Raw genomic sequence first — 13,241 nt, 5'->3', positions numbered from 1 at the left:
CTGCTCCTTTTGTTGAACGCTTTCCTTGACCTGTGCGATGAGCTTTTGGTCTCCGCTACCAAGTGCCTTGGCGTCCTCTGCGGCAAGCTGGCATTCAATTTCCTTGTGGGTAGTCGGGATGGGCTCCACAAGCCGCACGCCAATCCACGTCGGATTCTCCTTGTGGCTTATGAAGTTGATGGAATTGAGATAGTGACGGAACCATTCCAGAATGGACTTGATGCCCTCGGGGTTGTCGCCAGCCCGGATGACGCGGTCGAAGTCCTTTCCGATCATCCTGATGTTTTCCGCGGTGACCCCCGCGACCGCATGCATTATCTAAATGGCCATCACGACTCACCTCCCGGAGCGCATCGCCCGACTGGTCAGGGCGGGCGACCCTGCGAACGACAACACGCTCTCGCTCTTCCAGGAGTGTGATGCCGGGGCTGTGGTAGATGCCGAGACGGCACCGGATATCTTGATTGGCGTGGTGAGGATGTTGGGTACCGGCATTCCTCTCCACCGTGCGAAGCACCTCTTTCTGGTGTGGACCCCTGCTTCATGCCTGCCAGGAGATCTATCCTCCGCCCAATCTTCCTTTGGTGTAATGTTCCTGCATCTCCGCCCAGTTTATCGTCCTCTTACCAGTCGATAAGGCCATCGGCCACAAGAGCACACGTTCCCTCGTGTTCTTCGCGCTCATCGCCCGGCATGGTGCGGATCCCGAATGGTGGCGACGTCTCGACGGGGTTATCGGTAATCGAACACCCTGGGAAGACGGCCGAGGCATGGTCTTGGCGGTAGACCGTTGGCCAGACGCGTGTTCTCGTAGCCATTCCTCTGTCAAAGCCTGTGTTTTCGGTAGTTCGCGAAGCCTCGGTGCTAGCGCCATTGCCTTGTCTACTCGGTTTGGCCCGTTCACCGGGTTTGCTCTGGGTTTCCTATGATCCCTAAGAGTAGGACCCATGGCATCATGCCGTTTCTCCCCGAATATCGACGTTGAGGATGGCTTCCGGTGCTTCCAGGTCCATAGCCCGCTTCGTGTTGCTCTGTGGGAGGTTCAATGAGGCAGGGCAGTCAATCGCGTGCTCGCGAGTTGTTGTGGGCTTCCTTCCGGCTGCTCTGCAGTGGGGAGAACCGCTGAATCCATGTGGAAGAACAAGTCTGCTAACGAGGCCCCCCAGGAGAGTAGAACTGCGCGGAGAGTCCTCGAAAAGACACAGCCATGAGGAAAGGCTCGCAGGCCTTGGCCTGGTCTGTCATCAGAGTCGTCCAGGTACGTCAACCGTAACTAGTCGTCTGGACTCTCATTTCCGTGGAACAGGCGACGACAATGAGAAGCTGGTGGGCCGGAGACCGGGCCATGCCCTGAAGACAGGTCTGCACATCGAAACGGCGAAGTTGCTGCAGGTCTCTGGCTCATCAGTGGAGACAGCGTTCTTGCTGTAGTACGTGGACGCCGGATTTTACTTCTCCGGGTGCTGGATCGCGTTCTCACTTCGACTGCCGATCTCGGGGTGACGATATCTATGGAATACCCGACGCGCGGACACAGATCAACTTCCACGGTCCCGAGGTATGTTTCCTCATTCCCGGACCCAACGTTTCATGAACGAAAAGGCATCACCGCACCAAGCTTGACCGAGGCAATAGAACTTCCAGTGCTCAGTACCGAACAGCTCAGAAGGTGGGGATTCGACTATTTTCCCCGGGGAATTCTGAGCACAGCCATTGCTCTCCGCTCAGCAACGTCAACATGCATGGTAGCGACATATGTACCTAGTAAGCGAAACTCTTCGGAGCGGCGCTACGGAACTCAGTGGGTCGTAGACGTGCTCGTCTCGATTACGGCACAAACCGAACGCGCTGATGTAGTTGCCGTCATGTCTGCCGCGAAGCTGGATTTAAGCACAGCACCGTCGTAGCTGGGTCTGCAGGGTCATGTATGACGCGGAACTGAATTCGGGGGCAGGAACATCACGTTGTATTACGCGGCAGTTCATCCTCGTCGTGGTTCGATATTTTGGTATCATGCCCCTCTTGAGTAGTTCTTCCTGCAGTCACGGGTCGGAAAGCGCGTCGCATTCGAGACGTTGGAGAGAGGTAGTGATGCAGGGACGGGTATGATGCTGTGAGCAATCTTTACGCGTCAGTCATCTCCAGCGATCAACGTTCAGAAGGCTCCAGAAAGGCGAAACTCCTCACCTCGCAATGGCCCGTTTTTCGACGATGTCGAGGAAGGCTGAACGCGAAGATAGCCTTCGCTGGTATTGAACACAGGACATATGAACAGCACTGCCCTGGAGGGATAAGCACTCCAGAACAGTCATTCCATCATGACTTTGATGAGGAACTACTCCTGTGGTTGTTCCTTCATGAGAGACTCAGCAGCTAGACGCACGACAAGGTCTCGAGGGTCTCGACCGGAATTCCGTCATGGGATTGTTGCCGCCTGTCTTGCTAGAGCAACAAACATGCCATTACAGTGTCAAGTAGCTGTGGCCGTTCAGGTAGCGCAACTGCCCCGCGAGGGTGACGCGTTCCTGGACGTTGACCGGACAGCGGACGCGCAGAATCTGAAGGGCGCACAAGAGCCAAACAATCGCGTTCGGCTCTCCCTGCTCGCAGCCGGTGGGTCCACGGCGATACTGTTGGAAGGTTAGGTGTTGGTCGGACAATGCCTCATGAAAAGCAAGTACTGCTACCAAAGCACATACTTTGGGTCGAAGTTCAGCGTGTTCTTCACAGGTGGGAACCAGAGCATGCCCAGGAAGCCCTGTGGTATGCGGCCAAGAAGGTGGTCGCATTGGCCCTCGCTGTGAATCAAGACTTGTACTGAGGAAGGCAACTGATGGACAGACAGCCGGTGTGTCATGCAAGACCGTGCGCAGTAGGTAATGCTTGGAGGGTAGTCCAGTTGTCCAATTCCCAAGGGGGATTGGACAACTGGGAACGAGGCCATCTCCCAGTAGATCGCCGTAGCCGAAGAATCGAGGGGTGTGGTGCATGTTCACCAGGTAGGTTTGGGGTTCAGACATAGATCCTCTCGATCGCAAAAGCGTCAGTACGGTTGTGCAACAAGCCCGTTCCCTCTGCGGCTGAAACAATGGGAGAAGGTGGTGATGTACTTACTGTAAACCCTCCGTCTATCTCTCCGTCTCAGCGCCGACCGAATTCACGTACCTCCTCATCCCAGAGCGACCTTCATCCTCTCAGCTGGCCAAGACGTGCATCGACACGGCAGAAGCAGAAGCCTTGAAGCGCCAATGGCTTGGCTAGCAGCCGTCTGATCTAACTATTGGACAACAATAAGACAGCTCGTGTCTATGCCCCAAGCATCGGCAACAATCTTCAACAAACAACACAACAAGAAAAATTGTAGCTTACCCAGGGTTAGCTCAAGCATGACACGGTCTCGAAGCAGACCGTCTCACCAGGAAACTGGGTTCCGGAGCAGAAATGCGAACAAGGAGGGCTGGCTACCTCAACCGGCCCCTCGGACCGTCCGCCAGGCTTCCGATCTCCGGCAAGCACCCGCGTGCTAGTGAGCGTGGTACAGCTCCCTGTATCCCTCACAGTTCGATGGCGCGGACTCTGTCAGCACCTCCTGCTCCCCACGTTCGTGTATCCTGCATCGGGAGCAAGCTTTCCATCTGCAACAGCGACGGAACGACATTCAACCAAGCTCTCAGATTCTCTGCCTTGTCAAAGACCTCTTGACGAATGCCGGGTGCAAGGGACAGGAGACTGCTGGCTATAATCTGCAAGACAATCTATGGTACGAGTTCGCCCCATCCTACTCGGAAGAAATAGAAGCCAAAGAAATCCCAAGCAATGTGCTTCTTGGACCCATCCACCGACATCTCGAGGAGAGGGAAGACAACCGCCGTTTCTGAGGTTGGATATGCGGAGGTGCAATGCGCAGCACAATGGAACGGCTTTGTTGTTGCATGTGGAGGGAGACGGCCAGGCATGATTCCTAGATGTAGTGTGCAGAGAATGTTAGTTCAAGGCTTGGCCTGGGTAGGAACAAGGAACAAGAAACTCACTGGGGGATGTAAGCACGCCGTCAAACCAAGCGCCGCCCGTCGCCATTCACGGGAATGCATTTGTTGATGGCCCAGTTGAAATCGGCTTGCAAAGAGACTCCCCCTAAGCAGTTAGTAAAGAAGCGAGCGGCTGCACAGAGGGGCCAGAGTACCGACTTCATGGTGCATAGAGCCTCTGGACTGGAGGTGCTTCCGTGGACGGTTTGGAGGTCAGGTAAGGGCTGCTCATGGTTTTGAGGTAGGGCTTTGTGGGTGATGTGGGAAAAATGGCTCCGGTCAACCCCGAGGTATGGGTGAAAAAGGATTGGGAGAGATTCAGAACAGAGAACATTTGAGTTGCAAAGGCCCAAGAAATCAAGACAAGTACACTGAGAAATGTATGTACAGAAGAAGGAATGAGAGAAGGTTGAACAAAAGAAATATGGAGGGAGAGGTGTATCGCTGAAGGGGTATATATATTGTATGGAGAGGTAGTAAGTGACAGTGGTGAGAATAGTAGAACTGCACCGGCGAAGAAGTCAAAAAGCACGGCCGTTAATGGAGAGTCTCGGTAGAGAGTACAGTGTTAATAGGGCGGCTGGATACAGAGCACACCCGTTAATGGGGAGCCGTGGCCGAGAAAAGTGTTAATAGAGTCCGGATAAAAGGCACGGCGTTTATGGAATACTGGATAAAGGCCTGGGTGCTAATAGGGAGACCACGGGCGTGAATGAGAGGACTGGGCAACGGGAAATGTGTTAATAAGGAGACTAGGTAAAATGGACACACTGGTTGACCAGAGGATGCAATGGCCAGCAAACGCCAGACAAACGCCAAACCCTCCAAGCCGACAAGGGAAAGGCCCAGATTCAGCCCAGTGGGTCCACAGGCTGGGCAGCCCCACTGGCAGAATGCTTGCCCGTCGTGTTTGACAGCTTCTGCAGGCCGGAATTAGGCAATCGCCAGCTGCTACTGCATTCCCCCGGTCACAATCAACATCATCAGACGGAAGCACCGTTTGCTCACCCCTCAACGCCTCAGCATCAAGTAAATCTGAAGCTCCAGGTGCCCGATCACGACCCTGACCCTGCATCACGAATCGTGGGAAAATCCATGTCTGAATCCGGGGGTGACCGTTGTCGATCCAGCGATGCAGCTTGGTGATAGGTGCAATACTTTTCCCGCTCTCCACTGCTCTCCACTGCTTGCGTTTGAGGTTGATGGAGGTTTCCGACTAGGGTTGAGGTTAACCGGCAATGAGGGTCTGAGGGTCTGTCTTTCTCTCTTCCGCTGTTTTCTTTCTCCCCTCCGTTGTCTGTCTTTTCTGTCCGATTCTAATTCTTTGGTGTTCCTTGCTTTCTTTGCTACTACTGCTGCTGAGCGTGTTTGTCCGACCCCGCATATTCCAGCTTGCCTACCTAATAGCTACTCCATCACACCACACCCACCATGCGCATACCTCTCCTCCTCACCCTCCTGCTCCAGACCATCGCGGTCTCCAGCGTGGGCATCAGTCTCCCACCCCCTCCCCACGACCCTCCACCCACCGACCACGCCGTCCAATTCCCATGGAAATCCCAGCGGGCCACCACGGCCGACCACACTACCAAAACCCAACTCTACGCGCTCGCCGCCCAACAGCAACAGCAGCAACCGCACTTCGCCCACTACCTGCAACACTACCTGGGTAACACCGGGACGGACGCCGACATTTCACCGGACGAGCTGCTGGCCGCGCTACCCCGCTTTTACGAGGAGGTGCAAACGCTGGTGACCTTCAAGGCGCGCCTGGCCGCCCAGGATCTGGTCGCGGGCGGGCGCCCCACCGTCCTCTTCAGCAGCTTCTGGCACGAATACGCCACCACCAGCGAGGAAGGCTGGGATTGGTTCCTCGCGCTGGACCGTTTCCTGTATAGTGTCACGGGCGCGGTGCAGCTGGCCGCGGACAGCACTGCAGAGCCCAAAGTGCAGTTTCGGGTGGATGTGCTGCGCTCGTTCGATTTTTCCGCGGGCCGGGAGATCGTGCTCGGTCGATATGAGTATCGCGATGCGCAGCTGGTCGACTTGCAGGTCAAGGGGCTGGCGCGGGAGTTTATGATTCGGGGATCGAGCCAGGGGTATTACCTGGAGCAGCAGCAGCAGCAGCAGCAGCAGCAGCAGCAGCAGCAAAAACAGGAGGATGGGGAGGACAGCGCAGTATCCGTAAACCCATAGAGAAAGAAATACCCCCTTGATCCACGAAATGGAAGAATTGCAAAAGCCAGTCTCACCCAATCCAACTGATGGTCTCACACCGGCCCAAACTGTCTGCAACCGCCTGAATCCGATGCGCCATCCAACCAGACGTAAACCCGTCCGCCTTCTTCCCCAATTGCATCCCCCTCCCCAACCAACACCTCCCATCCCCGACCGCAAACCGATATCCCAGACACAGCGCCTCATGGGCACACATCTCCCTACACTCATCGACCGTGGCGGTGGGCCCAACCTCGTCGCCCACTAGATTATCCCACCCTTCCCTCGGGGACTGAATCTGGCCCCAAACCACCCGCCAAAACACATCCCGATAAATCATGAGCCGACCGGTATACCCATCGCGCTCCCACCCCTTCTCCATCTCCACCAGACCCCGCAGATCCGCCTCCCCTTCCAAATGATGAAACGACACCGCCGGATAACACCACACCCGATCGGGGGTATCCGCACGCACCCCGAAGAAATCCACCTCGCCCGGCGGCGCGATCTGCAACATCGGCCAGCTCCACGTCAGCGACACGCCGCAGCTCTCCAGCAAGATCCCCAACAGACAGTCGCCCGCCCAGTGGGCATCGACCGCCGTCTCCCACCCGTCGCCGCTCTGCGCCCGCAGGTCGCGGGCGAGCTCCATGGCCGGCCGCGAGAGCACGAACCCCGAGCCGCCGTGCGCGAACAGCGCGTCCACGATCTGCATCTGATTGCCCAAGTACCACGGTTTCGCGGGGTCGAGGCGCGCCAGCCAGGCGGCCAGGTTGTGCCAGAGCAGGTAGGTGTCGGCCTCCATGAAGACGAACCACTGGGCCGAAGGACGCGCGGCCAGGGCGGCGTCGACCATCGGCAGGAATTTCCATTTGTCCAGCTTCCACCCCGGGTTGTTGGGTTTGCCGATCGGCGTGTTGACGTCCGCGACCAGGTCGGCGGGCGTGAGCCCGGCGTGGCCGGCGAGGCGCACGCGGTTGTACAGACCGAAATCGGGGTTGGTGGATTTCGTGGTGCTGGAGATGTAGGGGCCGAGGATGTCTTGCGTGGCGACGGTGGAGGAGAGGGGCTCGGCGTAATCGGAGTAGATCACGTAGTTGGGGATGCAGCGCAGCGTGGTGGTCAGGTGCGGGGGCACTTTGGTGCGGGCTTCGGTGATGCCGGTTTTGAGGATGACCAGCACGTCATCGTAGATGGGGGGGAGGGCGCAGTCGGAGGGGGTGGGATGGAGAGGGAGAGCAGGAGGTGAAGAGGAGAAGCTGAAGGAGTGGTGGAAGGTATAGATAACAGCAATAATGACAATGGCGGGGAAAAGGCGCCGCAGTCGGAGTGACATGATGATTTGGTACCAGGAGTGATGAGATTATGAGATTAAGATTAAGGGGCGTGAGGAGAAGGAAGGCCTGCAACAATCAACAAATGAACGCGAGGGGGAATATTGGCTTATGTAATCCCTGGCGGTGCGGAGGGCGGAGTTACGGATTGGCCGCGACCCGTATCTCCGCCTGCACTTTTGTTATTGTAAACCCTGTGCTGTGTGCAACTACCTCAAACACAACCTCCACTCTTCATTATTTCATCAACTTCAGCTCCATCCTTAGCTCCATCCTTAGCTCACTCCACCATCAATCATCACAGTCGACTCCGATTCAACCCCTGCACCACCTCCCTCGCTCCGCGCCGCCCACTTCGCACCGCCCCCTCCATATACCCCTTCCACTCCGCCGCCGTCTCCGTCCCCACAAAGTGCACATTCCCGACCGGCTCCCGCAACGCGTCGCCCGCCAGCGTCAACACCCCCGGCGGCAGCGCCGGACACGGACAACCCCAGCCAGACAACTCCTCCAGGCTCCACTCGTGGCCCAACGCTTCCACAAACTCTTTGGCCGGAACATCAGGCTCATCATAGATCAGTCCCAGCTGGCGCAGCAACGCCTGCTCCCGCTTGCGCGGGTCCTTCTCCCGCGCCCACTGCCGCCCACTCTCACCCGCCACAAACGCCGTGAGCACGTACTTGCCATCGCGGGGGCTGCTCGTATCCCGATAGATGGACGCGGGGCCCTTGAATGACTGCACCAATCCACAATACCCGCGCTCGACCCACCACGCCGACCGGAACACCAGCATCACCTTGGTGTAGTAGCCGTACCGGAAGGAGTCGACCAGCAGCTGCTTCTTGGGCGGGAGTGGCGGGTGGAATTGGATGGTCTTGAGGACCGGGGTCGGGGTGGAGCAGATCACTTTCTTGGCGCGGATGGCGCGGCCCGTCCGGGAGAGGACGACTACTCCCGGGCTAGGGCTTTGCAGGATGGCGTCCACGCGCTCGCCGAAGTGGATTGTGTTTGTTGGGAGGTCGCCGGCCATGGTCTTAGCGAAGCTCTGCGTGCCCTCGCGGACGCGCAGGTACTGCGCCCCGTGGCGCCGGTCGGACCGCATCTGGATCAGGCCGCCCCCGGAGCGGCAGTAGTTCAGAAAGTAGAGGGCCGAGATGTCGGTGGGTTCTTGGCCGAGCATCGCGCGCGTCCAAACTGAGGCAGTCGTTAGAGCGGCCGGGCTCACGTGGCGGGATTGCAGGTACGCGTAGAAGGAGAGCGAGTCTAGAGCGGGGTCGGCGGGTCTTTCGCAAGAGAGTGCTTGGCAGTCCGCCTCGCACATCTCCCGGACGCTGTCGAGTTCGGATTGGATTTGCGGTGTGATCTGGGGTTGTTAGTGTGCTGAGGTTGAGTGTGAAGATGAGGGTCTTGCAACTTACGCATGGGGTTTGGCCGTAGGGGAAGAGAACGGTAGGCCCGTTGTCCTGTTCCAGCAGACAATTGCCGGTGGTGTTCTGCTCGATAAGCTCGACGCCGGCGCGTCGTGCGAGGGCGATCATTTCGGTCTGATTGGTGTCATTGATCCAGGCAGCACCCAGGTCGACGACTCCTGTGCCGCTGGGGAGGGTCTCCGTCCATGTTTTGCCGCCTACACGGTCCCGGCCTTCCAGGATGAGACAGGAGAGGCCGGATTGGAGGACCGACTCGGCTGCTGCCAGACCGGAGAGACCTGCGCCGATAACGAGGACGTTGACGTCGGCATCAGTCGGCGAGGGCAGCGAGCGGGGAACGGTAAGGGATGGAACTGCAACGGTCGCAGCGATCTCGTACTTCCACTCCGGCACGGCCAGAGCAGGAACCGGCACGACAGTCACGGCAGGAAGATGGCCAGCGAGGAAGGTCTGAAGGGGCTTCGGGTGTAGACGGTTGGCCGCATCGTAATTGACAACGTAGAGGGTCAAACTGACAATGTCACGCGGAGACGCGCCGGCCGCGGCGATGACACGGTGCAAGTTCAACAAAGCCAGATGGATCTGTGAGATGCCATCGGAGGGAGTCTTGCCCGCTAAGGTGCCGGGTTGACCGGAGATGTGCAGTAGAGGGCCGTTGGAGATGACCCCGGCGGCGTGGTAGGCGGCGGGGTCTGTGAGAATGGCTTTGGTAGACATGATGAATCTGCAGTGACAGTAATGCTGATTGAGCGGCAGAGACGTAGTAGACGCGAGGTTCTTATATCGAGGGAAGATGCATGAATGCTGGATGCGCCTGCAGGCGGGCTATCGCGGGACAATCCGATTAGGGCTATCTTATCCGGGGTGCCTTGCCGTGTTGGCGGCCCCGGGATGACTTGCCTCGACAGCAGCTTATCGTGGAGGTAGTAAATAACCAGAATACAGCAAAGAAGTGGAAGTATATAGCTCTCAACTCTTGCAAGGATCATCAACCACCAACCCATCTTCCATCACATAGACACAGTCAAAATGTCCAACCGCGGCAAAATCCACGACACCAAAGTCCTCACCATCGCCGACCTGGCGGTTGAGGCGCAAAAACGCCTGCCCCCGGTTGTACGAGGTCCGTTTCTATTCCTACTTCTCTCTTACCCCTCCATCAACATCCCCGACCCAACCACAGCCTAACAGAAAGAAACAGACTACTTCAACGAAGGCGCCGGCGACCTAGTCACGTACGCGTACCTCCCCTCTCCCCTCCCACCCAGCCCCATACTTACAGAAAACTATAGCCTCCGCGACAATGAAGAAGCCTACGGCCGCTACAAACTAATGCCCCGAGTCCTCCGCGACGTCGCCAACCTCGACACCACCACCACGCTATTCGGCAGTAAGATCGCCTTCCCGTTCGGCTTCTCCCCAGCCGCAGCCCACAAACTCGCACACATCGACGGCGAGACCGGGACATCGCGCGCGGCCGCGGCACATAACATCCCGATGGCGCTGTCCTCGTGGTCGACCTCCAGCGTTGAGGAGGTGATCGCCGCGAGCGAGGGGCGGGGGAATCCGTATATCATGCAGGTGTCGTTCTTCCAGGATATCAGTATCACGGAGAGGATTATTAAAGCGGCGGAGAGTTCGTTGTCCTAGGCCCCTTTTTCTTGTCATCATCTGGAGTAGAAGTTGGCTATACCAGCAGACACAACCCATGCTTCCAACCCATTCAGTATAGGGAACGATACTGATATATTCGTCCAACAGAAGCAGGCTACAAAGCCCTCTTCGTGAGCGTCGACCTCCCCATCCTGGGCAACCGCCTCAACGAATCGCGAAACAACTTTAACTTCCCGCCACACTTGAAGTTCCCCGTGCTGGCAGGGGCGGCCGAGATGGGCTTGGAGGATACGTATGAGCGGGGTTACGGTATTTCGCCCCGCCTTTTACCCTACCTACCTTAAATCCAACCCTCCCACACTCATCCGGTATGATACTAACAAGAAGGGGATAGACGCAACAATCCACTGGACAAAAACCATTCCCTGGCTGCGCCAACACACCAACCTCGCCATCTGGCTGAAGGGTGTCTACTCGCCCGCCGACATCGAGCTCGCCATCCAGCACGGCGTGGACGGGGTGCTCATCTCCAACCACGGCGGGCGGCAGCTGGATGGGGTGCCCGCCACGCTGGATGCGCTGCGGGTGTGCGCCCCCGTCGCGAAGGGGCGGATTCCGTTGGCGGTCGATGGGGGCATCCGTCGGGGGTCGGATGTGTTTAAGGCGTTGGCGCTGGGGGCGAGTTGTTGTTTTGTGGGGAGGGTGCCGATTTGGGGGTTGGCGGTATGTTTCTTCGCTTTTCGGTTTTCTTCTGGGGGGAGGGTGCTAACGCTCGCGTGTCCAGTATAATGGGGAGCAGGGGGTGGATTTGGCGATCCGGATTATTTATGATGAGTTTTGTCGGACGATGATGCTTGCTGGGTGAGTTTATCCCTAAAGGTTTCGGTGGAGTGTCTGCTAACGGTGTGATGTAGGTGTCGGACGATTGCGGACATCACGCCGGAGCATTTGGCGGTGTTGGAGAAGGGGCTGTTGGCGAAATTGTAGACACTAAGATTAGACCGTACGTCTCTTAATATAGGAAGCTGGTTGCTAGCTGAATATATCCTCTGGCAGGAGTACATGACCAGTATCTACATCTCTCTTTACAGTAGCAGGATCTTCTAGGTCGAAGTAGGCTATGGCCTATCACAATGGTCATAAATTCAAGTGAGCAATCTTCGAAGCTAGAATTGATCTAATATTATCCTGAGATTTTCTTCAGTCGCAGGACTGTGGCACAATCTACTCCCGTCATTCTTGTCCTATTCTTCGTAATATACAGATTCCCGGTCCCTGAAACAAACCTCCTACCCGTTCCTCTACCCTGCCGTGAATATTGAGTTGCTGTAGTCCCGTAAGGTATCCCCGCATCGTGGAAAATTGAATATCAAATCAAGCCGCAGCACACTTCCCCCCAGTACAAACCAGCTCATCCGAGCAATCATCCTCCGTCGCGCAGGAGGCGCCTACCCACGTCAGCTATACCCATCCCATCCCTCGGCCGAAAAACAAACTCACCTTTACAATGTCCCGTCCAGGAGCAAGACCCCGTAGCAGCTGGAGCACTCGCACTCGCACTCGCAGTAGCAGTGCTTCTCACCGCATCCAACTCCGCCGCCTCCACAATATCCCCCATCTCCGTACCAATCTGCACCCGGTACACATAAGTATCCACGGCCACGGCCTCCCCACGATACGCCCCGAACTTCGGCTCCGTGCGGCCCGTCCACGTATTCGCCGACAACCGCGTTGCCCCCGCGGCCCCGAGCGTCTGCTGCTCACCCTGAAAATAAAATTCGACCCACCCCGGCTGCCCCGTGTGGATCACCAACCCCACCGAGTACACCGTATCCGTGTCGACGGTGCGCGACCACTGTGGCTCGCGCTCGCTCGCGCTATCCGCTTGGTACTGCAGGTGCAGCTGTCCGCTCATGAACTCGAGGGAGAGCGGGATGTTTGCGCTGTTAGTGGTGGTGGCGTAGCTTTTGCTATAACCCGGCACCGGGGTAGTTAGGGCACCGTTCGCTGGCTTTTTCCTTTTTGGGGTGGGGGGGGGAGGGAGGGAAATGTGGGATGAATAGAACCAGGAGAAAGGAGGCTACAATTGGAAGATCATCAAACTCTGCTCGATCACGCCTAACGAGAACTTGTAGCCGATGTAGTAGGTCTTGTCTTCTTCAATCTGGTTGGCGAGGGCGTGGTATTCGGCGCGGATGTAGGACTGTTTGCGGTGGTAGTGCAGGGCCGGGACGCCGTGCGGGTCGGTGGCTAGCTTGATGTACAGGTCGTTGGTGTTGGCGGAGATCTCCTGGTCGCGCGCTTCTTCGAGGTTGAGGATGCCTAGGGTGGAAGGAGGGTCGCCGTTGGCGGCGGAGAAGTTGAGGAGGGGGGTGGAGAGGGCGGGAGAGAGAAGGAGGGTGACGGTGAGGGCGAGGGTGGGGAGGTGCATTTCGTGGTGGGTTGGGTGGAAAGGGTCGAGGGAAAATAGGTGAGGACTTAGGGTTTGAGTCGTGATTGTAAATCCGGGTTAGGTCCCAGGTTCTTATAACCATTAGTGTCAGGGGTTGTGATTGATACGAACGTCGTGGGGGCCAAACGGGCGGAATCGTTGATGATCTTTACCCGTGGTGAGCTTG

The 13,241-nt window shown here is 57.3% G+C and overlaps 5 protein-coding genes across 5 annotated transcripts; 2 read left to right on the top strand and 3 right to left on the bottom strand.

Moving 5' to 3' along the window:
• Positions 1–5,459: 5,459 nt before the first annotated feature.
• Positions 5,460–6,224, top strand: ASPACDRAFT_40820 (uncharacterized protein; the record flags this gene model as incomplete). The annotated part of the gene is made up of 1 exon (XM_020200824.1): positions 5,460–6,224. The coding sequence occupies one exon, from the start codon at positions 5,460–5,462 to the stop codon at positions 6,222–6,224; it is 765 nt and encodes a 254-aa protein (XP_020058343.1).
• A 52-nt stretch (positions 6,225–6,276) lies between these two features.
• Positions 6,277–7,581, bottom strand: ASPACDRAFT_40819 (uncharacterized protein; the record flags this gene model as incomplete). The annotated part of the gene is made up of 1 exon (XM_020200823.1): positions 6,277–7,581. One exon carries the CDS (start codon positions 7,579–7,581, stop codon positions 6,277–6,279), a length of 1,305 nt encoding a protein of 434 aa, XP_020058342.1.
• Positions 7,582–7,791: 210 nt separating this feature from the next.
• Positions 7,792–9,789, bottom strand: ASPACDRAFT_1879470 (putative flavin-containing amine oxidase). Its single transcript, XM_020198166.1, has 2 exons — positions 8,998–9,789; positions 7,792–8,942 (listed from the first exon to the last, which is right to left on the bottom strand). Exons 1-2 carry the CDS (start codon positions 9,724–9,726, stop codon positions 7,878–7,880), a joined length of 1,794 nt encoding a protein of 597 aa, XP_020058341.1. The 5' UTR covers positions 9,727–9,789; the 3' UTR covers positions 7,792–7,877.
• Positions 9,790–10,038: 249 nt separating this feature from the next.
• On the top strand, positions 10,039–11,610 carry ASPACDRAFT_40817 (alpha-hydroxy acid oxidase; the record flags this gene model as incomplete). Its single annotated transcript, XM_020200822.1, has 7 exons — positions 10,039–10,132; positions 10,211–10,244; positions 10,302–10,645; positions 10,771–10,932; positions 11,018–11,346; positions 11,408–11,484; positions 11,538–11,610. The coding sequence occupies 7 exons, from the start codon at positions 10,039–10,041 to the stop codon at positions 11,608–11,610; spliced, it is 1,113 nt and encodes a 370-aa protein (XP_020058340.1).
• A 387-nt stretch (positions 11,611–11,997) lies between these two features.
• Positions 11,998–13,054, bottom strand: ASPACDRAFT_58383 (uncharacterized protein; the record flags this gene model as incomplete). Its single annotated transcript, XM_020203341.1, has 3 exons — positions 11,998–12,071; positions 12,124–12,593; positions 12,708–13,054. The coding sequence occupies 3 exons, from the start codon at positions 13,052–13,054 to the stop codon at positions 11,998–12,000; spliced, it is 891 nt and encodes a 296-aa protein (XP_020058339.1).
• Positions 13,055–13,241: the final 187 nt, after the last annotated feature.

This window comes from Aspergillus aculeatus, assembly GCF_001890905.1.
Source record: "Aspergillus aculeatus ATCC 16872 unplaced genomic scaffold ASPACscaffold_4, whole genome shotgun sequence".
Taxonomy (NCBI): domain Eukaryota; kingdom Fungi; phylum Ascomycota; class Eurotiomycetes; order Eurotiales; family Aspergillaceae; genus Aspergillus; species Aspergillus aculeatus.
The sequence above is the reverse complement of the archived record's forward strand: the minus strand, read 5'-3'. Positions and strand labels throughout refer to the sequence as shown.

Bases quoted from the DNA above. Each gene is read 5' to 3' on its own strand.
- ASPACDRAFT_1879470 (XM_020198166.1), bottom strand. From the start codon at position 9,726: ATGTCTACCAAAGCCATTCTCACAGACCCCGCCGCCTACCACGCCGCC. The intron at 8,943-8,997 runs GTAAGTTGCAAG...TAACAACCCCAG, and splicing joins CCTACGGCCAAACCCCATGC to ATCACACCGCAAATCCAATC.